The 27,278-nt window shown below is 38.3% G+C and overlaps 2 protein-coding genes across 6 annotated transcripts in view; one reads left to right on the forward strand and one right to left on the reverse strand.

The window, feature by feature from the left end:
• Positions 1–23,848, forward strand: LRRC39 (leucine rich repeat containing 39). Of its 2 annotated transcripts, none has more exons than XM_021090152.1 (9): positions 1–405; positions 4,623–4,815; positions 12,191–12,296; positions 14,105–14,261; positions 14,835–14,971; positions 18,636–18,781; positions 19,816–19,968; positions 21,114–21,250; positions 23,192–23,848. In XM_021090152.1, exons 2-9 carry the CDS (start codon positions 4,703–4,705, stop codon positions 23,245–23,247), a joined length of 1,005 nt encoding a protein of 334 aa, XP_020945811.1. In that variant the 5' UTR covers positions 1–405; positions 4,623–4,702; the 3' UTR covers positions 23,248–23,848. The 2 variants fall into 2 exon arrangements, with proteins under 2 accessions (XP_020945811.1, XP_020945812.1); XM_021090153.1 differs by having other exon boundaries at positions 250–405; positions 21,114–21,257.
• TRMT13 (tRNA methyltransferase 13 homolog) overlaps positions 21,511–27,278 on the reverse strand; it is a 24,520-nt gene continuing 18,752 nt past the window's right edge. For 3 of the 4 annotated variants that reach the window (XR_002343574.1, XR_002343576.1, XR_002343575.1), the window contains 2 exons: positions 23,963–24,196; positions 21,511–23,665 (listed from right to left, as the gene is read on the reverse strand). Coding sequence is in view for 1 of the 4 variants with exons in the window: in XM_021090151.1 (XP_020945810.1) it covers positions 23,470–23,665; positions 23,963–24,395 (629 nt within the window). In the remaining 3 variants the exon portion in view is untranslated. Of the gene's footprint in view, positions 23,666–23,962; positions 24,396–27,278 lie in introns of all 4 variants that reach the window. The other variant, XM_021090151.1, reaches the window with a different exon arrangement.

The raw sequence follows: 27,278 nt of genomic DNA on the forward strand, positions 1-27,278 counted from the left end.
GGAACTTGCCTTCAGGTTTCTTTGCCATTAGGCAAAATTCTTTTTTTGAGTCCCTGCATCTTCTCGGCTCCCCGCAAGTCACATTATTTTTCGGGAGCTTAGAAATAGTCACGCCTGAGGGTTTTAAAATACCTGCAGCACAGCATTTTGCCGTGTACGGAATGCTCTCACATACATTATATCAGTTGATCCTGCGCACAGAAGCTCCATGTGATTTTTTGCTATTCTCAGCTTTGTCCATGGACTAAAATTAGAACTGGGCTGACATTGCATTCCACTTGGTTAGAGTCTGACTGAGGATTTTAATCATTCGGAGTCACCCTGAAAACAATACTCCCCGAAGTCCGCTCTTAGCTGATAATCACTAATTTGGGGGGATGCCGGCTTCTGCATCCACTGCCCATGGTAAGTATTTTTCAAAACCTTCTTTTCCCACTCTTGGCATAAAGAGAGTGCTATTGATGTCTCTACTGTGTCTGTATTTGCTGCACTATCAACTAAACTTAGAATTGAGTTTAAAAGTCTCTTTGAGGGTTCATAGTCATTCAGGTAGTTGTCTTCCTCCAGAAGGTCAATTTCCCTGGAAGTTAAGAAGTATTTCTTCTGAGATCGTAGTTCTTTTGCTTTCTTTTGACTCTGGGAAGCCGACTCCCCAGTCGTGTCATAGCCATGCTTACCTTACTGCTGTGCTACGTGGTTTCCTGTTATAGTAATAACCAAGGTAGAGAACACCAGCCTGTGTTGGAGGTAGAAATACATCCATCACTACTGACTTGCTTCCCTCAAAGGGGCATCGGTCACTATTATGGGGAAACTGAGGGCTCAAGTGTAATGACAAATGGGGAAATGAATAGCATGTGAATTGTTACATGGGTTTAGTAACATACGCATTTACATGTAGATTCTTGACATTTAAAAAATGTCTTATTGGAGTTCCCGTTGTGGCGCAGTGGTTAACGAATCTGACTAGGAACCATGAGGTTGCGGGTTTGACCCCTGGCCTTGCTCAGTGGGTTAAGGATCTGGTGTTGCCGTGAGCTGTGGTGTGGGTCACAGAAGTGGCTTGGATCCTGCGTTGCTGTGGCTCTGGTGTAGGCCAGCGGCTATGGCTCCTATTCGACCCCTAGCCTGGGAATCTCCATATGCCGCGGGAGTGGCTCTAGAAAAGGCAAAAAAACAAACAAACAAAAAAAAGTCTTATTATTTGATAAACAAATAAATTGTAGCTGGACTGTGACATACCCAGAGGACTGAATTATCAGCATGAGTATCCCAAGTTTTTTGATGGCAGAAAGACCTGGCAAATCTGTTCCTGTTTAAATTCTGCCTGTAGGACTTCTTATCGCGGTGCAGTGGAAACAAATCCGACTAGGAACCATGAGGTTGCAGGTTCAATCCCTGGTCTTGCTCAGTGGGTTAGGGATCCAGCATTGCCGTGAGCTGTGGTGTAGGTCGCAGATGCAGCTCCGATCTGGCACTGCTGTGGCTGTGGTGTAGGCCAGCAGCTGTAGCTCCAATTAGACCCCTAGCCTGGGAACTACCACATGCCTCGGCTGTGGCCCTAAAAAGATAAAAGACAAAAATAAATAAGTAAATAAAAAATAAATTCTGCATGTATTGCTTAAAAATAAGGACCACCTCCTAATAATTTTCTGTGTGTTGGCCATTTTATATTCCTCCTAAAATGTTAAACTCTTTTCCTCTGTAATACATTTTTCTCTCTCTGTCTCTTTTTCACACAGGAATTGTATACTTGGTTTGAAGAAATCAGTAATTTAGATTTAAGTCAGTAATTTAGAGGAGATTAATAATAAAAGCAATATTATCTATCTAATTTCTATCATCCTGGACAAAATGATTTTAAATATTTCAGGATTTAGTTTTCAATATTTATCTCCATAATACTTTTTTTTTTCTTTTTTAAAAGCAGTTGTGCTATGTTTTATCAGCCTTAAATATTATCTCGAGTTTCATTTTGAAAGGCGATGCTTAAGTTCACTTACACCCCATATATCTCTATTTTACTATCTTCTGATTGCCTTTATAATGTACATACTTAAATCTCTATTTCTTGTTCCATGAAGTATAGGCAGGATTTCTTGATCTCCCTACCTTCTACTTCTCTGTTTCCTTCTTCCACGTGCTATTAAAAATGTTTTTATTTTTACATTTTCAAGATGAATTACATCCTGGTTTTTAGCTATAAATAAGCCTGCTTTTTCATAGTTTCATTTATTTCAAAAGTTGATTTTCATCACACAAAAAAGGAACTTTGTATCCTTAGCAATCATTCCTTTTTACCCCTCTGGTTACCATTAATCTACTTTTTATCTCCATAGGTTTGCCTTCTCTAGGCATTTCATGTAAATGGGATCATACAATTTGTGGTATCTCACGAGTGGCTTCTATCAGCATAAATCAACATTTATCCATGGTGTAGCACATATTAGTGCTTTGTTCCTTTTCATGGCGTAATAATATTCCATTTCATGGAAAAATCACATTTTGTTTGTCCATTTATTAGTTGATAGCCATTTGTTTCTACTTTTCAGCTCTTATGAATAATACTATTATCAACATTCAGGTATAAGTTTTTATGTAAACATGTATTTTCATTTCTCTTGGGTATAAACCTAGGAGTGATCGTTCTCTATTTTTTTACTTACCATTTTTCTCTATGGGTTTTTTTTTTAACTTTTATATTTTTAGGGTCACACTTGCGGCACATGGAGCTTCCCAGTCTAGGGGTCAAATCGGAGCTATAGCGCCAGGCCTATGCCTCAGTGACGTGGGTCTCTTTATGTTTTAGTTGAGCCTTTTCTAAAAAAGCCACAGGATTTTGTCTTTTATTTAATTGGATAATCTTTCTATATTAACTTGGCTCACTTAGTAGTGAGGAAAGTGTAAATTATGAGCATTATGAGATATCTTCTTATGCACGGTGTGTGGGTGAGGACATATACCTGTGGGGACCCACACAGTCCTGGTTAGTATATAAACGGGCATAACCACTTTGGCAGAACAGTTTGGCTCCGTCTCACAAATGGGCACACCCACATCACTATGATCTAGCAACTCTAATCCTGAATATATACTCAACGGAAATAATGTCACTTGAGTACTAAGAATATAAGAACAGGAATTTTAGAAATAGTATTGCTCATTATAGCAAAAATCTGGGACCCAAATATCCACATTCGTTAGAATGGACAAATAAATAGTGTCACAGGCACATGTTTTGGAGATCATGGCATATCAGTATATAAAGTGCTTTCCTTTTTCATGGAGCTATGTAATTTCCCATGATACAGATGTACTATAATTTACTGATGGAAAGTTTTTTCCAATCTTTGCTGTTGAGAAAAACACTGTACGGAATAACTTCATAATATGTCAATTTACATTTTAAAATATTTGCCGTATAAATTCCTACAAGTGTGACTGTGGATTTGTAAGTTTGGTAGATATTACCAAAATTCACTCCATAGAGGATGACTGTATATACTAGCACTTTTAGTGTATGAGACTACCTGTTTTCCTATGCTGTTGCAAATTTCACTTCTTCCTTTGCAAACTTTATGCCTTCCTATTTACTTTCTTTGCATTATTGCCTTCCAGTATAAGGTTCAATGGAGGTGGTAAATGTAGACATCTTTGACTTCTTGAATTTTGAAGAAAATTATTAAATTATTGTGAATCCGATTCTGGCATCATTGCTAGCATAATCTGGTAAAAAGTCAATACCATTATATGTAAGGCGAAGAACATTCCACTAAACAGGTCTACCGTCATTTACATAACCATTCCCCTCCTCCTCCCATTTCTGAGACACAAGTCACAATCCTCAATGTGGGATGACTCCATTTGCACTTTATTTTATACAAGAGCAAACCACCCCAATATTTTACCACTTAATGGAATTCCAGCCTGTGCATATAGCATCTAAATTCAGTAGATATCTCAACATGCCTGCTTATCATATAAATCCATTATTAAACATTTCTCTGTCATTGGACATGTAAACTAGTTGTGGTTTTTCATTGTTGGGAATTAATAGTCCCAAAAGAAGTAGAGTTGGCATCACTTCCCATCTCTGCCACTTATTAGAGACGAGACATTAACCAATGGCCCACTTTTTTTAGGGCTTGGTTTTCTCATCTATATATTAGACACAATAAAAGTAACCATGTCATGATGTTTTTATGAGAATTACCAAGTAAAATATGGTATGTAAAGTGCATCAAATAATTTTGGGGACATGGAACATGTTCAAGAAGCATAAGCTGTTATGATATTTATGGTACTCAATCAACATTCTTTTTTCTTTTTTTGTCTTTTGTCCTTTTAGGGCCACACCTGCAGGATATGGAAGTTCCCAGACTAGGGGTCTAATTGGAGCTGTTGCCGCTGGCCTACGCCAGAGCCACAGCATTGCCAGATCCGAGCCGTGTCTGCGACCTACACCACATCTCCCAGCGATGCCAGATCCTTAACCCACTGAGCAAAGCCAGGGGTCAACCCCCAAACCTCATGGTTCTTAGTCGGATTTGTTTCCACTGTGCCACCACGGGAACTCCTCAATCAATATTCTGAAACACGTTTTTTCCCTCTGGTACCACCAGGTCCTTTCTGAGATGGCATCTGTGATTCAGCTCTTCAAAAATTAATGAAGTTGATGACTCTGTGACAATGTGGAGAAATCATGTCAGAAAATGTGGTTTGTACTGGGGCTGTCACTGCTGTAAAAGAAGTTTGGGAAGAGAGAATAAAGAAACACAATGAAGACCTGAAGCGAGAGAAGGAATTTCAACAAAAGTATGTAATAACCTGTTTAGTGTTTTGAATTAGTAAAAATTCATAACATTCTTATTATTGAAAAGAGCATTTTTATTTTGTTTTGTTTTTGCTTTGTAGGGCCCCCTGTGCAGTTTATGGAAGTTCCCAGGCTAGGGGTTGAATCGGAGGCGTAGCCGCCAGTCTATGCCACAGCCACAGCACCAGCAGGATCTGAGCCGTATCTGAGATCTACATCAGAGCTCATGGCAACACCGGATCCTTAACCCACTGAGCGAGGCCAGGGGTGGAACCCGAATCCTCATGGATAGTAGTCTACCACTGAGCCACAATGGGAAATCTGAAAAGAACATTTATTAAATGCCTTATTATTGAATTTGATAGAGGTTTTTATTTATTGAAAACCCAAAATATAACTAAAGGAAGCACTTGACTCAATTAAGTGTGGCTATGTTATGAAGGCCACAAAAAAAAAAAAAAAAATACAGGTGTCGGAGTTCCCACTGTGGCTCGGTATGTTAAAGATCCAGCATTGCTGCAGCTGTGACATAGGTCACAGCTCCAGTTCCTGTTTGATTCCTGGCCTAGGAACTTCCATGTACCATGGGTGTGGAAAAAAACAAACAAAAAATAGAAGTGTTTATATATAAATACAACTGTTATCCTGAGCCCTCATAGGCATTTGTTTAATGTTCATGAAAGTATCATTTAGCCTACTTTTCAGAGACTGGTCAACACTGTATTCCTTAGGATCTAAAACAACATCTGGCGAGGACGGTACAGTAGAATCTCACCTATTTGCATAGCTGTGAGTTCCACCCAGGGCCCCTGTGGACGGCTTCATTCACCTGATCATTTTGGGTTCTCCTTAGTTTAATGTTCACTTCTGCTGCCCTGTCAATCTCTACCTACTCGCCTAATAGGGTATCTCCAAACTATCCCACAATTCTTGCAAGAATAGCCCCTTTCCTCACAGATTCCGTATAGCTTCCTATAATTATCATTCATTAGGTCTCTTTCTAAACATTGTTATATGTCAATTATATCTCCATTTTATTTTATTTTATTTTATTCTTTGCTTTTTAGCACCTGTGGCATACGGAGGTTCCCAGGCTAGGGGTCCAATTGGAGCTACAGCTGCCAGCCTATACCAAGCAACACCAGATCCGAGCCGAGTCTGTGACCTAAACCACAGCTCATGGCAACCCGGGATCCTTAACCCACTGAGCGAGGCCCAGGGTTGAACCCACAATTTCATGGTTCCTAGTCGGATTTGTTGCCACTGCACCACCACAGTAACTCCCTATATCTCCATTTAAAAAATGGTCTTGTATTGCTTCTCAGCCTTTTGGCTAAGATCAAGTGTAAAAAATGATCTTGTGTCTTTTAGCAAGTGAAAGAAAAAGCTAAAAATGGCCTTCCCACTGAGTTCCCATGGCTCAGCAGAAACTAACCCAACTGGTGTCCATGAAGGGGCGGGTTCAATCCCTGGACCAGTGCAGTATGTTAAGGATCCAGCGTTGCGGTGACCTGTGGTGTAGGTTGCAGACTTGGCTTGGATCTGGTGTTGCTTTGGCTATGATGCTGCATCTCCTATCAGTCCCTAGCCTGGGAACTTTCATAAGCCATGAGGGCATCCCTAAAAATCAAAAAAAAAAAGATCATTTTAATTTCCCTGGTGACTCACTGGGTTAAAGATCTGGCATTGTCACTTCTGTGGCTCAGGTTTGATCCTTGGCCTGGGAATTACTGAATGCCTCAGGTGTGGCCAAAGATAAATAATGTTTAAAAAAGGGAATTATTTCATTTCAGCAGCTTCAAGTTTTCTCTGTACAAAACAGGCAAGGCCCTAAAAGGATAAGAATGTAATTTAATGCTTCTTTTTTTCAGCCAAAAGGGGCTAAACAAAAAGCCTTAAGTTTAGGCAGAAATCATTCTCATTGTCTTTTGATGTCAAGTTGCCCGGAAGAAATCAAGTACTTGGGTAAGAGCTCGTGTAACAACATTTGAGAAAGGCTTTAGACTGTAATCAAAGGGTTTTTAGAAGAGGTAGAAAAAGTCTGTTCAAAACTTGAAAGAATCTCAAGATTAAAATAAGCAATGTGGGAATTATAGAATGCTAGAGCTAGAAGAGACCTGAGGCATTATTTAATCCAAACCTCCTGTTTCATAGTAAGGCCCATAGATGTGAGATATCTTGGCCATGGTCATCAAATTAATTGATGCATTCCAGACTTGGATCATAGTAATTCAGAAGCCAGAAAGAATTAATGAGTCACCATGGAGATGGAAATAAACTTGTCTAACTAGCGTCACTGTAAACTCATTAAGGACAGAGCTTTTCAGATGCACGAAGTCTAGCACGGTGTTTTTTTAAAGTATAGAGTTGATTTACAATGTTGTGCTAATTAATGTCTGCTGTACAGTAAAGGGACTCAGTTATATACCTATATACATTCTTTATTCTTTTCTATTGTGGCTTATCCCGGGAGATGGAATATAGTCCCTGTGCTATAGAGTAGGACCTCATTGCTTAACCATTCTAAATGTAATAGTTTGCATCTGTTAACCCCAAACTCCCCATCTATCCCACTCTCTCCTCCCTCCCCCTTGGCAACCACAAATCTGTTCTCTATGTCTGTGAGTCTGATTCTGTTCTATATATATGTTCATTTGTGCCAAATTTTAGATTCCACATAAGAGTGATGTCTTATGGTATTTGTCTTTTTCTAACTTCATTCAGTAGGAGAATTTCTAGTTGCATCCATGTTGCTGCAAATGACATTATTTCATTCTTTTTTATGGCTGAATAGTTTTCCATTATATATGTACTATATATATATATATATACCACATCTTCTATATCCTTTCATCTGTCCATGGATATTTAGGTTGTTCTGATGTCTTGGCTATTCTGAATAGTGCTGCTATAAACATAGGGGTGCATGTATCTTTTCAAATTATTGTTTTGTCTAGATACATGCCTGGGAGTGGGGTTGCTAGATCATATGGTAATTCTATTTTTAGTTTTCTGAGCATCTTCCATACTGTTTCCCATGGTGGTTGCACCAACTTACATTCCTACCAACCATGTAGGAGGGTTCCCTTTACTCCACACTCTCGCCAGCATTTGTTATTTGTAGACTTTTTAATGATGACCAATCTGACCTGTGTGAGGTTAGCATAGTATTTGGCATTTAGTGGGGATGCTTGATGAATTCTTTAATTGAAGTTAAAGTTTGGGGAATTAGATACCTCATTGCTCTTGGCATTAAATCTTGCTCTGAAATATTTATCTTGAGGAGTTACCATCCTGGCTCACTGGTTAACAAATCTGACTAGCATCCATGAAGATGCAGGTTTGATCCCTGATCTTGCTCAGTGGGTTAAGGATCCAGCATTGCCGTGAGCTCTGGTGTAGGTAGGTTGCAGATACGGCTTGGATCCTGTGTTGCTTTGTCTGTGGTGTAGGCCAGTAGCTGTAGCTCCTATTCGACCCCTAGCCTGGGAACCTCCATATGCTTTGAGTGCACCCCTAAAAATAAATAAACAAAAAAAAATAAATTTAAAGAGAATGAAATATGTATATCTCAGTGAGTAATAAGTAATTAATAATCATTATGCCTATTGGGTTTTTGCAGGTTTTTTTTGTCTTTTCTAGGGCTGTACCCCATGGCATGTGGAGGTTCCCAGGCTAGGGGTCCAATCGGAGCTGTAGCCACAGGCCTACGCCACAGCCACAGCAACGCCAGATCCAAGCTATGTCTGCAACCTACACCACAGCTGACAGCAACACTGGATCCTTAACCCACTGAGCAAGGCTAGGGATGGAACCCGAAATCTCATGGTTCCTAGTTGGCTTTGTTTCTGCTGCACCACAACAGGAACTCCTATGCTTACTGTTTTTTTGTTTGTTTGTTTGTTTCTTTGTTTTGCTTTGTTTTTGCTTTTTAGGGCTGCACTTGTGCACATGGAAGTTCCCAGCCTAGGGGTTGAGTCGGAGCTACAGCTGCCAGCCTATACCACAGCTCATGGCAACGCTGGATCCCCGACCTACTGAGTGAGGCCAGGGATCCAACCCGAATCCTCATGGATATTAGTCAGCTTCGTTTCTGCTGCGTCACAGCGGGAACTGCTATATCTACTGTTTGAATAGTTCTATTTTTATGAAAAGTGGTGTAATTGAATAGATGGCATTAAACATTTATCTCCCTTAACCACACCTGTAGGAAGCTTAGCTATTCAGTCTAAAAAGTCACCACAAGGCCATTACTATAGTACACTTGTTAGCAGATTAGTTAACTTTCAGACAAGTAGTGGATGAAAATACATACTCTATAGGAATTTGTGTGTGTGTGTGTGTGTGTGTGTGTGTTTAGGGCCACACCTGCGACAGATGGAGGTTCTCAGGCTAGGGTCTAATCAGAGCTGTAGTCGCTGGCCTATGCCACAGCCACCGGGGATCAGAGCTGAGGCATGTCTGTGACGTACACCACAGCTCACGGCAACACCAAATCCTTAACCCATTGAACTTGGCCAGGGATCGAACCCATTTCCTCATGAATGCTGGTAGGGTTCATTAACCGCTGAGCCACAATGGGAATTCTACAGGAATATTTTGCAAACACAAACATATGTAGACCGCAAATATTACACTTTCAGAGATATTGGTTTTCTGTTCATTAAAATCCTCACTGAAGATCAGTTAATACACAAAATTGCTGAGAATATATATTAACTCTTGGATGTCAGAGAATCTTGGCAAATAAATAGTCAAATTAATTAAACCTATTTGATGATTGCTTATATCTCTATTATTTATCATTTTAATAGGTTAAAAGTGCAAAGATTTCAAATCTTAATTTAATTTTCATACATGAAATATTCTAGTATAGAAATAGAAAGAAAAGCTTGAATTCCTGTTGTGGAGCAGTGGAAATGAACCTGTCTAGTAACCATGAGGATTCGGATTTGGTCCCTGGCCTGCTTAGTGGGTTAAGGATCTGGCATTGCTGTGAGCTGTGGTGTAGGTCACAGATGCAGCTTGGATCTCACGTTGCTGTGGCTATGGTGTAGGCTGGCAGCTACAGCTCCGATTTGACCTCTAGCCTGGGAACTTCCATATGCCACAGGAGTGGCCCTAAAAAGGATAAAAAAAAAAAAAAGGTAGAAAAAAAATAGAAAACTTCTGCAGCCTTTTCCTAGCCATTTTTATGGCTAGCTGTTATATATGTTTGGAAAGAACCAAAAAATCAGTAGGATGTGCTCTAGAATTTTGTACCGTTTTATATCTGAAAAAAAAACCTGGATAAAATTGAATATAGTAATGTACAGTTTAACTCTGAAGTCGAACTATATCATTTGCAGGTCATTAAAAAACTTTCAGGAGTTTGCTCTGTGGCCTAACAAGATCAAGAGGCATCTCTGCAGCACCAGGATGCAGGTTTGACCCCTGGCCTAACACAGTGGGTTAAAGGATCTGGTGTTGCTGCAGCTGCAGCATAGGTCACACCTACAGCTTGGATCTGATCCCTGGCCTGGGAACTCCAAGAAAACAACAACAACAACAAAACTTTTAAATTACGTATCTGTGGATTAGGTATTTAATAAATGGAAGTCAAAACATCAGTGAGGTACTACTTCACACCTACTAGGATAGCTATGATAAAAATATGGACATTAACAAGGATTTCCCCGTCATGGCTCAGTGGAAATGAATCTTATTGGTATCCATGAAGATGTAGGTTCGATCCCTGGACTCACTCAGTGGATTAAGGATCTGGTGTTGCTGTGAGCTGTGGTGTAGGCCGGTGGCTGCTGCTCCCATTCACCCCCTAGCCTGGAAACCTCCATATGCTGTGAGTGGGGCCTTAAAAGGACAAAAGGACCAAAAAAGAAAGAAAAAAGAAAAAAAGATGGACGATAACAAATGTTGGTGAAAATGGTAACCAGAATCCTCACATACTGCTGGGGAGAAGGTAAAATGATGCAAGCAATTTGGACATAGTTTGGCAGTTCTTAAAAAAGTTAAACATAGAGTTACCCAATGATGCGACAATGTATATTCCTAGGAATATACACACTCAAGAGAAATGAAACTATGTCTACATGAAAATTTGTACATGAGTGTTCATAGCAGCAACACTCAGCTAAAAAAACGGAATTAACTCAAATGTCTATCAACTGGAGAAACAAAATCTGGTATATCCATGCAGTAGAATACTAATCTTCTATAAAAAGGAATAAAGTACTGATATATTTTACAGCATGCATAAACTTTGGATAAAACTATGTTACATGAGAAGCCAGACACAAAAAGGCCACCTGCTATATAGTCCCCTTTATATGAAATGTCCAGAATGGGCACATCCATAGATTTAGAAAGTAGACCAGGTGTTGCCAGGGGATGGGGAGGGAGGAATGGAGAGTGACTACTAAGGGTGTGGGGTCTCTTTTTTGAGTGATAAAAATATTTTGGATCAAATAGTGGTGATGATAGCACAGCTCTCTGAATATACCAAAAAACGCTGAATTGTATACTTCAGAAGGATTTTTATGATATATGAATTGAATCTCAATACAGCTGTTATAAAAAAATCTATGATATGGAGTTCCTGCCATGGTGCAATGGGTTAGGAATCTGACTACAGTCGCTGTGCTTGCTATGGAGGTGTGGGTTTATCTTTGGCCTGGCACAGTAGATTAAAAGATCTGGCATTGCCACAGCTGTGGCATAGGTAGCACCTGCAGCTCAGACTCAGTCCCTGGCCAGGGAACTTCCACATGTCATGAGTTCAGCCGTAAAAATTTTAAAAATATCTATGATGCTTTTTAGAAACTTTAAAATAGGGCATTTATTATACTAATCATATATATATGTATGTATGATTTTTTTTATATGGGCCCTACCCAGAGCATATGAAGATTCCCAGGCTAGGGGTCAAATCAGAGCTACAGCTGCTGGCCTACACCACAGCTGCAGCCGTGCCAGATCTGAGCCGCGTCTGTGACCTCACAGCAACGCCAGATCCTTAACACATGGAGCGAGGCCAGGGATTGAACCCGTGTCCTCATGGATACTCGTCAGATTCATTTCCACTGAGCCATGATGGGAACTCCACTGATCATATTTATAATTCTTGCAAGATAAAGTATTCTTATTTCCAAATACTATCAATCAAATTGTTTTGTTTGTTTTGGCTGCACCTGAGGCATGTAGAAGTTCCCAAGCCAAAAATGTAACCAGAACCACAGCAGTGACAATGCCAGATCCTAAACCTGCTGAGCCACTGGGGAACTCCCAAATGTTTGTTTTTGATGGGTCACTCTTTCACATAAAAGTGAATGCTACCTATGTCATTACCTGTGAACTAAAATGATTTTCCTGGTTTCCTAGGCTAGTGCGGATTTGGGAAGAGCGAGTATGTTTAACCAAGCTAAGGGAAAAGGTCACCATGGAAGATGGAAGAGCTATTTTGAAGATAGAAAAAGAGGAATGGCAGGTAAGCTTTATAGAAGTAATTCTCTTATCTTTTCTTTTCTTTTTTTTTTCTTTTTTTTTTTTTTTTTTTTTTTTTTTTTGCTTTTTAGGGCCACACCTGCAGCATATGGAAGTTCCCAGGCTAGGGGTCGAATTGGGGCTACAGCTGCCAGCCTAGCCATAGCCACAGCTGCCAGCTGCCACCATAGCCACAGCAACTCAGGATCTGAACAGCATCCATGACCTACACTACAGCTCATGGATCCTTAACCCAATGAGCAAGGCCAGGCATCAAACCCGCATCTTCACGGATCCTAGTTGGGTTCATGAACTGTTGAGCCATGAAGGGAACTCCTAGAAGTAATATTTGATTTTCTGTATTTTGCATTTTGGGGGAAAGTTGAGGGAATGAGTCTTAGCCTATGTCCTTAAGGCTGGAATAAGAAGGGATTCTAATTTTAATAATATGCCAAATGAATTTGGGCCACATGAACAACTGAAAATTAACATAACTTCACTTTTTTTTTTTTGAAGAAATTCAACCAATGTGCTTTAACTCTGCCTAAATTTAAGTCATTTGTAACATTTCTCCTACTTGTCCTGCTAATAAGCAATTTCTCATTTTCCATAAAAAGGTGACCAGCTGCTTAACAAAAATCATAGTTTTTCCAAAGCAAATGCTCAAACTGCACAAATGGAAATGTATGTTAATTTTTTTCTTAGATTCATAACCTGATTCATATTATCTTTCTCTTTCATGTACATCCACTTAGTTGCTTGATTACATTAGGCTTACTCTAATTTTGACAAGGGCCGCCTCTATGCCTTGAGTTAGTGTTGGTTTTCATACAGGTACATTTAATTAAGGGGTTAGCTCCTTTATTTTATCTTTGGCTATTCTAGGCTGAAAGGGAAAAGGCATAGAGATCAGAATAGCTGAAACTTTAAAAATTCTTAAATTAAAAAAAAAACCTCTTAAAAAACTTTTATAAACTACTTCAAAACAGAAAAGGAAGTTTGAGTTGTTGAGTCAAATGATTTTTTTGTTTCTCTACGATTTCAATTAACCACTAATTCTCATTTTCAGTAACATATGTACTCTAGGAAAACCTAATACGACAGTCTTTATTTTTATTTATTTATTTTTTGGCCATACCCATGGCAGGCAGAAGTTCCAGGGCCAGGGATCCAACCTGTGCCATAGCTGCAACCTGAGCCATGGCAATGACAACACCAGATTCTTTTTTTTTTTTTTTTGTATTTTTAGAGCCGCATCTGAGGAATATGGAGGTTTCCAGGCTAGGGGTCCAATTGGAACTGTAGCCACCAGCCTACACCACAGCCACAGCAACTCGAGATCCAAGACGTGTCTGTGACTACATCATCACAGCTCATGGCAATGCCAGATCCTTAACCCACTGAGCGAGGCCAGGGATTGAACCCAAATCCTCATAGATAACTAGTCAGGTTCGTTAACCACTGAGCCATGATGGGAATTCTGACAGCACCAGATTCTTAAACCACTGTGCTACTAGGGAACTCCCACAGTAGAATCTTTAGAATGCAGCTCTATATGTCTGGACTATTGACCAAAATGTGCTTTTTTTTTTTTTCTATAATGACTGAGGTTTTAGCACCTTCCCCCCAAAAAAGTAAAGGTCTTAGAAGTAACACAAAGCACTTGGAAATAGAACCCATTAAAGAAAAAATATTCCTAAGGTTTTTTTTTTCAAATCAAATACTATCTCCACAATCATATTTCAGCGTGGCATGGTGCTATAATAATTTAAGTAATATAGTAATTCCATCATTTCTTTTACTTGAGTTTAGACCCTTCCTTCTTCCCTACTGAAACTGAGTCAGCTACAGGAATGGCAACTTCATAGAACTGGTTTGCTGAAAATTCCTGAATTCATTGGAAGATTCCAGAACCTTATTGTGCTAGATTTATCTCGAAACACAATTTCAGAGATACCTCGAGGAATTGGTAAGAAAGATTGCTTTTATTCCCATGACTTTTATTGAGCGTTTTTTTTAAATACATGAAATAAAGGTCTCATCCTTATAACATGCTTGAGTCTTGAGAAAATTTTAAACATCTAATCTAAATTGATGCTTCCAAGGGACCCAAGTTTCTGGATTTACTGAGGTGATTCAAGATGAGATTTCAATACAGAAGAAGTTTCTTTGTAAATGATACTGTGTAGATTCTAGAAAAATATTGCTGGTTCAGTTGTTCTTCCTAGAAGGGAACTGGTTGAAGACAAGAAAGAAAAAAAAAGTTCCTTAAATGAGAAACAAAAATCCCCAAATGGGCAATTAGTCAGGATAAGGTTCAGGTAAAAAGAATGAAAAAAAAAATTTTTTTTTTTTGCCTATAGCACTGATAACTCATTTGCTCCTTATCTGAAGAATGGGCAGGACACATACTGGGAAAAAGGAAGAGCCCATGTATGAATTTGCCAATATGAAACTGGCAAGTAAGTTATGCTGTAATACTTAATACCTGGAAATATTTTTTATATCCATCTGCTCTCTATTGTGTATTGTTTTTCTGTAGGACTGCTCACTAGACTTCAGGAACTGAATCTTAGTTACAACAAAATCAAGACTGTCCCCAGTGAACTAAGTCACTGTGCCAGCTTGGAGAAACTAGAGCTTGCTGTTAACAGAGATATATGTGATCTTCCACATGAGGTCAGAATGCTATAAATGCCTACTATCTTTTTTTTTTTTTTTTCCTGTCTTTTTGCTGTTTCTTTGGGCCCCTCCCACGGCATATGGAGGTTCCCAGGCTAGGGGTTGAATCGGAGCCGCAGCCACTGGCCTACGCCAGAGCCACAGCAATGCAGGATCCGAGCCGCGTCTGCAACCTACACCACAGCTCACGGCAACGCCGGATCGTTAACCCACTGAGCAAGGGCAGGGACCGAACCCGCAACCTCATGGTTCCTAGTCGGATTCGTTAACCACTGCGCCACGACGGGAACTCCAAATGCCTACGATCTTATATTCCATCTACTAGTGGTAGATTAAAAAGAACACTAATGAAAAGGTGCTATACATTTTATATCAAAATATTCAGTGAAAACCATTTCCTGGTTTTTTTACATAGCATGTTTTTAATTAGAGAAAGATCTATTTAGTGTAAAAAGGTATTTCTATTACTGACACATCACTGACGTCATTTGTTGACTAGACTGTGATCTTGAAGACCAGAGTGCATCTTATTTCTATTCCTAGACCAGAAGGCACCGCCTAGGTGGTAGTCATTACTTAGTGTTTATTGAGTGAATAAATGATTATCATGAAACACAGACAATGTGGTGATAGAAAAACTCCTTTGTTTATTAGCTGGTTTTTAGAGGTGATCAGTTTTTGAGATAAAGTGAAAAGACATGATTTCTTCCGTTTAGGCAAAGGCTTCCTTTGCTAGCTTCCTAGGCTTCACCAAGTAAAAGGAAGGCAGTGGGGCTTGGAATGTCTTCGGACTTTGACCTGGTATAACATGTTATTGATAAAACCAAACTGATCATAGAGATAGACATTTGTATTACTTTTCAAACATATTTAAGGCTCTTAGATTCAGCAAAGGAAATTTCCATGGTGCTTTGCCTAGAAAGTAATGATTTTGCAAGATAAAGGTTAAGAAAAATAATAGGCTCAAAATAAAAGATTATTTCCTTCTTCCCCTGTATCTTGGTAAGCATGACAGTCACCCCACCCCCAAACTAGTAAACATGTACCAAAAATTTTACTCTTACAAGTAAAACATAGTTTCGATATTTATACCCATCTCTTCTGATAATAGTTCAATTTAGTGAAATGTATACACTTGCTTATGATGAAAATCATGATAGGGATAATTTCTTTATATCTGAAAGAGAGCCAATAAATATCTTATTTCTAATTTCTTTTTTTTTCTTTTTTTTTTGGTCACACACCCATGGCATATGGAAGTTCCAGGCTAGGGGTGGAATCCAAGCCACAGCTGTGACTTATGCCACAGCAGCAGCCATGCTGGATCCTTAACCCATTGTGCTAAAGCAGAAACTCCCTTATTTCTAATTTCTAATTCTTGTAATTTTTTTTTCTAATCATTAAAAAGCTTTATGAATTTGGGCACATCTATTAACCTGTCTTTAATGTCTTTACTTGAAGAAATAGGTTTCATGGGAACAAATACTGAACCGAAATCTTTTTTTGTTTGTTTGTTCTGAACTGAGATCTTGAGCCTGGGATTATTTCCAAGTGTGGCTTTTAAGTAACTATGTGGCCTTGAACAGACCACTTTACATAACTAGGTTTCAGTTTTCACATATGCAGAATTAAGACTTGGATTATAGTGGTTTTAACATCTTTATTCAATCTTCTAAAATGAAAGGGTTCTAGCACCACTGAGAAATCTGCAATGGGAGATTTATCTCTCAGCCATTAAATTGCACACACTGTAACACACATATTTATGCTAACATAAAATCTTTTTATACACTATTCTGAACCATTTGAAAACTTAAATTTGATGACAAAAGTTGAAAAAGTATTCATGATTTGACTTCTAAAGCTAAAAAAAATCACCTGCTAAATGGAAAACTACTTTCTGTATTACCCGTAAAACACTACATTCGTGCATTTTTTTGAGGTATTAAAATTGTGGAATGAATTTGATTGTGCCCCAAGATAGAAATAAAATATAGAATTTGCCTAGGTACAATAGAGAATTTTTTTTGTAAAAGTTAACTAAATTCTTATATCTTGAAATTTTCACTACACAGTAAAGAGAAATTTAGAAATTTTGTAGCTTTTGGTCCATGAAAACTTGAGTGTACATCATAGCTCCATTGTTTCTAGTTACATGGCCTCTTTAACCAACACTGTCCATGGAAAATGGAAAAGAGGTACCCACCTTGTAAAGCTGATGAATAAACTTGAGCCATAGGTATCAACATGAATACATTTACAAACTGATATCGAAAGAAAAAAGCAAGTTGAAGAAAGAACAGTATCATCATCTTTAAATAAAATTTAAAAACATAAAAGACTAACTTTTAAATGAAAAAATACATAATAGTAATATATAGATGTACATAAAGAAATATATAGAAAACATGTATTTGTGTGCAGTAATGAAAACATTAAAAATGCATGAGGATGACAGATATCAAATTTAGGATAGACTTATCTTTCAAGAGGAAGAAGGGAGAAGTACAGAGGGGCAGTTATATCAATATATTTTGTGTGTGTGTGTATTTTTAAAGTTTTATTGGAATATAGTTGATCTACAATGTTATGATAATTTTTCCTGTACAGCAAAGTGAGTCAGTTCTATACATGTACGCACATCCAGTCTTTTTCAGATTCTCTTTCCATATAGATTATGATAGAATATTGGCAGAATTCTCTTGCTATACAGCAGGTCCCTGTTGGCCAATTATTCCATATCCCACAGTGTGCATATGCCAATCCCAAACTCCCAGTCCATCTCTCCCCTGCACCTGTCTCCTTTGGAAACCATAAGTTTGTTTTCAAAGTCTCTGAATATATTTTCTTTCTTAAGCTGAGCACACTGGTGTTGTTAGTCTTAATAATTTTTTTTTTTTTACTGTTTTCACTTAAAAAAATAGAATTACCAAACAGTAAATTCTATGACTGAGATAATACATGTAAAGCATCAGGTATAAAGAAGGGGGTTTAATAAAGGTAACTATTATTCTGAAGGTTGAATTTTACCATGAAATTCTTGACTACTAGATAGAAGGAAAACATGTTTACTCCCAGAAAGAAAGAAAAAAAGCTTCTGCTAGGCGCTTCTATAAACCCTAAACCCTGGCACTTGGTTATTTTGGAAGATAAATTTTCTTTGAATAGATGACCTTTTTATGAGAGAGCTTTTTTTTTTTTTTTTTTTTTTTTTTTTTTTTTTTTTTTTTTGCTATTTCTTGGGCCGCCCCTGTGGCATGTGGAGGTTCCCAGGCTAGGGGTCGAATTGGAGCTGTAGCCACTGGCCTACACCAGAGCCACAGCAATGTGGGATCCGAGCCGTGTCTGCAACCTACACCACAGCTCACGGCAACGCCAGATCGTTAACCCACTGAGCAAGGGCAGGGACCGAACCCGCAACCTCATGGATTCGTTAACCACTGCGCCACCACGGGAACTCCTGAGAGAGCTTTTTAATTTATCTGGCGAGTATTTAGCTTTATTGTTATTTCAAATTCACTGTGGACTGTTATGACTAAATAAAGCCCCATTATAATGTAACCATTCCCTGATGTGAAACATCTCCTTTACAAACCATGTGTATGTTCCAGTAGTTTATATTGTGGACATTTATTTTGAAAACTCTTGCCTTCCTCTTCAGCTGAGCAATTTGTTGAAGCTTACTCACCTGGATTTGAGTATGAACCACTTTACAACAATTCCTTCTGCTGTGTTGAACATGCCTGCCCTTGAGTGGCTTGATATGGGAAGCAACAGACTTGAACAACTTCCTGATACCATAGAAAGGTAAAATAAATAATTTTTGGTTTTGCTACCAAGAGATGTGTTGAAATCATCTATAATAAGAAATAACAAAACAAAGGGGACCCCAAGCACAATTAATCACGATAGATGCACTTAGTTCTAAATCATTCATGCCACTTTTTAACAGAATATTTTCATTTACTCCAAATAAGAAAAAAAAGGGTTTGGGGAGAGAAAAACTGGCTATCTGACTTCAACAAATTGATAAGAATATGCCACAACAATAACAACACTGCTTAATGTATGCCAGAATTTTTTTTTTTTTCTTTTTATGGCCACACCTGTGGCATATGGAAGTTCTCAGGCTAGGGGTTGAATTGGAGCTGCAGCTACCAGCCTACACCTCAGCCACAGTCACAGCCATGCGGGATCTGAGCTGAGTCTGTGAACTACACCACAGCTCACTCATAGCAATGCCAGATCCTTAACCCACTTAGTAAGGCCAGGGATCAAACACATATCCTCAAGGACACGCATCAGGTTCTTAACCCGCTGAGCCACAATGGGAACTCCATACCAGGCTCTTTTGTGCACTTTACAAACAGATGGAGGAAACGAATGCAGATATGTTAGTTAAACTGCTCAAGAGCACAGTAAGTGCGCAAGCTAGGATTTGAACCCAGGCACCTGGCCTCAGAGTCCAACCTGTTAACTATTTTGCCTATTTGCCTTGCCCTAAATGGACATATATTTCTGAGTTTTCTCTTAAGATTCTAATTTAGATTAGTAACATTTTAGCAGTTCTTCTGCAAGAAATACTGTGAGAGTAGTGAAAAGTTCTAGAATACACTGACTTCATTTCTACCGTTACATGATGAAGAGTTGTATGGTAGATAGAGATTAACTCCTCAATGTGGTTTCTCTAAAACCAGGTAACGTGAAGTCAATTAACTCAATAGATATACTGGTTGAAGGAGGTGTTGTACAAAATGACATTAAAAAAAATTGGGGTTAATAAGAACAAGGGTTTTCATATTATATGTGATTAATCACAGAAGCCTTTTTTAATTCTTCAGAATGCAAAGTCTACATACATTATGGCTGCAACGGAATGAAATAACATGCTTGCCAGAAACAATCAGCAATATGAAAAATCTGGGTACTCTTGTTCTCAGCAACAATAAACTACAAGATATTCCAGTGTGCATGGAAAAGATGACCAATCTGAGGTAAAAGTTGTAGACACAAAACTGACATATTCCTTTCTGGCTGCAGAACAAAGTAATATAGAGAAATTTTTATTAACAGATTTGACTTCTCATGCACATGAATGAAGCCACTTAAAAATCTTTTTCCAACTTTGAAATTTTATAATTTATAAATAGGATTCAAATAATACTGGTCTAGATTTTTTCCTTTTTTTTTCTTTTCGCTTTTTAGGGCCACACCCATGGTACATGGAAGTTCCCAGGCTAGGGTTTAAACTGGAGCTGCAGCTGCAGGCCTGTGCCACAGCCACAGCAGCTTGGGATCTGAGCTGCATCTGCGACCTACACCACAGCTCACAGCAACGCCAGATCCTTAACCCACTGAGCAAGGCCAGGGATCAAACCTGTGTCTTCATGGATACTATTTACTAGTGGGATCTGTTAACACTGCACCTCAAGGGGAACTCCCCTGTGGTTTATCAGCTTTACGGAATGTCCTGCGTTGGTTGGTGATGTTTTCCCGAAAATCATCTTTATAGCTGCTACCTTTATTCATGGTATAAAAACCGGAAACATAAGAATCGTGATTATTTTGCTTCCAAATAACTACAAATGGAGAAGGCAGTTGTATTACTGATAGAGTAATGTAACTTTTTCCTAATTACTAACAAACTCCCTCATTTATCTTCCTTTCAAAATTTATTTCCTGACAGTGAGCATAAGACACGAGAATCCACACTAAATCTCACAACCTTTGTAACAAAATCATTCATTTACTTATTCAGTAACTTCTGAGCTCTGTACTAGATGGTGAAGATATGATATGTTTTATAAAATACGCAGAAACTTTAAGTTCATAGCATTAATTGTATATTTGAGATGCCTTAGGACTGCTCTAGGAAAAGTGCACCGTATTAAACTTACGCTGTGGACTAACACTTGCTTTTACAAGCTTGGAAAATAAGTTATCTAAAGCTAATATATTTTTTCTTCTTAGGAAAGAAACTTAAATATACTTGGGATATATCATGTCTCACCAAGATGTTCAGTTATTGAAAGCAGTTAAAAGACAGTTATTTAGTATACTGTCATTTGATTCTTCTCCAGGGAAATAAATATACACTTCTATGGCACCTATAAAATACTGTTTTTTGGTGAACTACTAGGTTTGTCAACTTCCGAGACAACCCACTGAAATTGCAAGTAACACTTCCTCCCAGTGAAAACGTAGATGAGGAAGAGGAACGGGAATTATTCGGCCTTCAGTTTATGCACACATACATAGAGGAGTCACGGAGAGCAGGTACGAGGTCTGTATGCAATACAGGTCAAGACATCTTTTTAGTAGGGGATGTGTGTATTTACTAACTCCTTTATAGACTTTTCATTCCATCTTACTTCTTCTATCAAGTTCTGGTCTCTGGCAGGCTTGCGGGCAAACTTACCTTCCCATACAGTACTTGGTATCTGTCAGAAACATTCATTAACCTAAATGGGCCAAGGGACTGTATCAGAGTAACTCTTGTGTGTGTATGCATATTTTATGAAATATAACAGAGATAATGCCTGTTGTAGAATATCTTTTATTTCTGGGTATGAATCGTTGAATGAAGTGAAACAGATTGACACAAATTAGCATTGCCTAACTCAGTACAATCAGGTTAATTATTGAATGATGTATTATCTTCATTTATGTTCTTGATTTGCAGGCATGAACAGCTTATTTAAAAAATAATCAAGCCACCTTATTTTAATAGTATTTGGTACAGAACTTACAACAAAATAAAAAAGGTTACAATTTAAACTAAGATAATAAAACCAAGCCTGCCTGTTATGTCATTAAAAATATTTTTATGAATTAGTACTATTAATAATAGTTGATATTTATTGTGTAGTTGCTCTGTACTTAGAAGTGTTAAGCATTTTTTTTTTTTTTTTTTTGCTTTTTAGGGCTGCACCCGCGGCATATGGAGGTTCCCAGGCTAGGGGTTGAATCGGAGCTGTAGCCACCGGCCTACGCCAGAGCCACAGCAATGCAGGATCCGAGCTGCATCTGCGACCTACACCACAGCTCACAGCAACGCCTGATCCTTAACCCACTGAGTGATGCCAGGGGTTGAACCTGCAACCTCATGGTTCCTAGTCAGATTCATCTCCGCTGCACCACAACAGGAACTCCAGAAGTGTTACGCATTTTAATGTGTTATCTCACTTAATGCTCACAACCACCTTGTGAGGTATTATTATCTGTATCACCCCCATTTTAAGAGGGGAATTGAGGCACAAAGAGATCAAGTAGTAGGGTTAGGACTTAAACTAGGTAGTCTCATTAGACATTAAGATTAAGGTAGAAAGGTCAGAAATTAAAAATGAGCCAGTCTTCTAATTTACAATTAATGTAAACACAGACCTACAAATAAAAATATAGTTACTGAAAAATATCATTATAATATCTAAAATCAGTAATTCTGGATCTTTATCTTGGCAAATGTGCCAATTAAGACCATTTTTACAAATAAGGCAGAAATAAACCAAAGATAAGATGAGGAAACGATTAACAGTCCTACCATATGTTTGGCTTAATGTCTGTTTATGCATAGAAACAGATGGTGAGTTAAATGAGGCCAAAAAGTGAGAAAGTTTTTGGTATCATTATCTAATTTCCATTTTACTTCAAATTATTTTCCCAAGTAGAAATATAAAATATATTTATATTTGTTCCTGTACATTTAAAAATGGCCTGTTAAAAAATATAATACCTAATTAACTCCAGAAGTTATTTGCAAGTGTCAATTTAATTTGTGAATTAGGCTTATAAGTTTATTTTTGGAAGTTCTAACTAGATAATTATCCAATTAAAAAAGTGAAGTAAAATAGCTTTTGTTCTTGAAAACATCTTTAGTTTTGGTGTTTGTTATGAACAAGTTCTGACAGTGTATAAATACAGGTATGGCTCTCGAAATCTGAAGGCAAATTCCTTAACTGTTTGTGAATCTTCTGAATTTGTTTGCATCAGAAACAATGAAAATTAATTATTCTTTCCAGATCTGCCTGGACAAAAAAATCTGTATCTAAGCAAGACTCTCATATTGGTCCTTGCTGTAAATTGACAATTGTCCACTATATCTTGAACTTGAAAAATAAAAAGTATTAAACAAAACCAAAGGAAAATAAATTTCCAAAATTAATGTAAATAGAAAGTTAATATGCCTAGTTACATGCTGACATGTTATGTGTGTTCCAGGTAACCAAGTAAACTGCTCGACTACTTTACCAACCTCTGTAAATGCTGATGGATAATATAATCCGTGATGCCCTGTTGAAGAGGATTACTTTGGGAATTTGGTGAATTCTCTAATGTTTGGACCTTCTGAAGTAAAAAACAAAGCCATTACCAAAGTTCCATGAGGCTGCAACATTTTTTAAAGTTCATATGATCTGCTATTTATATTTTCATGAATATAAAAATATAATTAAAAAATGTTTTTTGGTGGAAGACAGATGTTCAAAATTTCTTTTCCATTAAGCGGTTGTTTCTGGTGACGAAGAATGATTTGGTAAAGCAGTTAACAGTACATTTTCCAAAGACACCAGAGGGTCTGTATAATACTGTAAAGCAGGACTGAATCCTTTCTGCTGTAAATACTTGATTCGGCCTTGGTCAATCAGCAGCTTACAAAGATGCCCTATTTTCTTCTTTTCTTCAACTGTAAGAAACCTAAATTGAATAAATACAGCATGTTGTTAAAATTCTGCAAAAAGCTTATAAAAATGATTTTGGTCACTTCTATGTATTGATAAGTTGCTAAGTAACCCACAATATACTAGGAGCTATGTCCCATGCTTCCATGATATGTTTTATTTACGCCACAATAAAAGTGTATCTTAATTTATTCTAAAATTAGTAAAATACATTTTCATAAATGAATTTTTGGTACTATTTATCTAAAAAGAAATTAGAGCAGTAATAAAGGATCTCTGCTCTAGTGCTATGCATTTCAAAGTGGTCACTTACCCAGGCAAACTCTCGGTGTTGTCGTCTGTGATTCTGTATCCTCCACCCTCATGCTCTTCGCTGTCGTTGTTCTGTTTCTCTTCTCTTTTTGTGGAAATATTTGAAGCTTCTGAAGATGTTTTTCGCATCCCACAAGTCGCCCAACTACTCATTCGCTGGAAATAGTGGAATTCCACTGCTCCAAGGCCTAGAGCCCTGAAATATTCTTTGCCCACATAATGTCTCCAATCACACCTGTGGTGACAACAGAGCGCAATAACAATGCCAGCCACAGGGGTCCACTTCTCTGGGACATTTTTTTCATTTCCTTCCTTGGCCAAAGTGTTAATTTCTTTTTCTGTTTTATCATTCTTTATGCGTTTGGCTAAAGGTTCTTCATTCCTTTCCTCACAACTGGCAGCATAGGTTTCAACCAAACATCGTAATGCAAGATCTGCAAACACAATTATGTGGCCCCCCCAAACCACATCATCTTTAAAAATAAGTCTTTTTTACATTTATTAGGCAGTATGGTTTTTAAAAACCCAACAACAAAAAACCTACTTAGCTTTGTACTTGTACTAATTCTTTTATGAACTATCAAGTTTCTTCTACTTGCTCTTTTCTCATTACTGTATCACTTTCTCTAATGACTGACTCTGCATAAAGTCCCCCCAAAATTGACTGAAGCTTAAGATCTACACTTTGTAAAACTTTTAGTCAAACTAGTTAAATTGGCTCGCACTTCTCCTCTCTTTTCTAAGGAAATGACCTGTATAGAAAAAAACCGATGTATCTACATTTCCCTTCCAGGGATGTTTCAAGCTTAAGGAACTCAAAGGAGGGAAGGCTCTGGCTAAGAATCTGCCAGAGCGGATGTTAGGTGCCAGTCTTGAGACGTAAGAGGTTCACAGCAAAGAGTAAAGAGTTAAGAAGAGGGGGTCAGGTTGTGGAAAGTCGGCCTCACTCAGGAGTAGCCTCACTGCCATTACGTATTCACTCAGCATATAGTGACTGGATGTCTTTCATGTGCACGGCTTTGTGGATTGTAACGTTAATAAACAAAAACTTAGATGTGAATGTACTCTATGTGAACGTTAAAATGAAAAACTTATAGTCCACTTAAAAGCTAAACAAATGGCTTTTTGATGACTATGACAGTTTCCCAGTGACGACTGCTGTATCGTTGACAACACTGGCAAGTTCTGATATAGGCTGTAAAATCCACACTTTCTGTGTGATTAGACTGTCACAATTGTGTGATTAGTGCTTGTTCAATCAAAACATGTATTTTTATTTTTTGTCTTTTGTCTTTTTTAGGGCTGCACCCACGGCACATGGAGGTTCCCAGGCTAGGGGTCTAATCAGAGCTGTAGCTGCTGGCCTACACCACAGCTGCAGCAACGCCTGATCTGAGCAGCGTCTGTGACCTATACCACAGCTCACAGCAACACTGGCTCCATAACCCACTGATTGAGGGCAGGGATTGAACCCACAACCTTATGGTTCCTAGTCAGATTCGTTTCTGCTGCACCACAATGGGAACTCCAGAACATAGGTATTTTTAAACTTTACCACCCTAAGATGTCACAAGTGACTAGTAAGTGACCTGATATTTACTAGTAAATTTAATTCGATATACAAATTTAAGTCAACAAACATTACTGGGAATCTATTATTTGGAGAAGATGATAATTGATCTATTATTTTATAAACCATTATTTTGGCAAAACATATTCAGTCACTGTTTTACTTATATTGGACTCAAATGATTTCAGAAATGTGAACAGTAGGAAAAATTATTAAAAGAATGAAGTTAATTTTTTTTCTTTTTATAGTCACACCTGTGGCAAGAATGAAGTTATTTTAGAATCAGAAGGAGCTTTAACGATCTATCTCAACCCCTCCTTTAAACAGAACTTATGGGACAAAGCCACGTGCCTACAAAGGGTACCTAACAAAGGAAACACAGCAAATCGGTGGTCAAGATTATTTACTCATTCAAGGATTTACTGAGTTCCTGTTATATACCATGCATCATGTTAGCACAGTCCCTATGCTCAAAAAAGAAAAAAAAAAAAGCCAGAACAAGGTGGGAGAATTAGGTCTGTAAACAAGCAATTAAAATACAATGAGGTAAAGCTATGCAGAGGCAACTATGATTAACAAGAAGGAGGAGGATCTTATTTAGGGAGGCTCCCTGACAGTGGTGACAACGGAGCTGAAGGAGTAGTCAGTTTAGAAAGGAACACGGGAACATACATGGGAACATACACAGGGTTAGAATTTGCAGACCAATAACTATGGAGGCAGGAAGTGGCCAAGAGAGGAAGGCAGAGGCCAGACTGAGACTAGAATGTCATGTCAAAGAGCTTAAACTTTAAGGTGTAGGTGACTGGGAGTTCCTTCTTAACTTTAAGAAGGAAAAGACACATTAGGTGTGTGGCAGATGGGACTGAATGTTAATATTTAAAGGCCAGGTAGTGGAAGGACACCATGAGACACAGAAAAAGTGTGGCACAGGTGTAGGGAAGAACCAGGAAAGAAGGTCGCAAAAGAGAAGAAAACAATTTCAAGAAGGGTGAGCAACAATAGCAGAGATTTTCCAGGAAGATACTGATAGAGTGATGAAGGGAGGATTCAGACAGCGACCCAAGAGGAATGAGAAATGACCAGCACAGATTTTATTTCTAAGAAATACAGATGGAGAGGAGTAAAGGAGCATTCTTTGTTTCTTCCCCCGGATAGAAGTGGCTTACTTCTAACGACTTTTATTAAAGTTAAATGAGACAAGGTACGTTTAAAATCATCTAAACTATAAAGGACAATACAAACATATAGCGCTCAGGAGTTCCCGTCGTGGCGCAGTGGTTAACGAATCCGACTAGGAACCATGAGGTTGCGGGTTCAGTCCCTGCCCTTGCTCAGTGGGTTAACAATCCGGCGTTGCCGTGAGCTGTGGTGTAGGTTGCAGACGCGGCTCGGATCCTGCGTTGCTGTGGCTCTGGCGAAGGCCAGTGGCTACAGCTCCGATTCGACCCCTAGCCTGGGAACCTCCATATGCCGTGGGAGCGGCCCAAAGAAAATAGCAAAAAGACAAAAAAAAAAAAAACCAAAAAAAACAAAAACAAACATATATCGCTCAAAGCCATTTCCAGCAACTCGAATCATCTCGTAGTGAGGCTTCAAGTTCCCCATATTGGTAGACAGGAAACGAGCAGGAGCCAGGAGATATAACAATAGTTAACATTTACTTAGCACTGATGTACGCCAGACTCTTTACAGACAAACTGGCAAATTTTACAGATGAGCTAACCAGAGCTCAGAAAGGTTAAGT

This window comes from Sus scrofa, chromosome 4 (assembly GCF_000003025.6).
Source record: "Sus scrofa isolate TJ Tabasco breed Duroc chromosome 4, Sscrofa11.1, whole genome shotgun sequence".
Taxonomy (NCBI): domain Eukaryota; kingdom Metazoa; phylum Chordata; class Mammalia; order Artiodactyla; family Suidae; genus Sus; species Sus scrofa.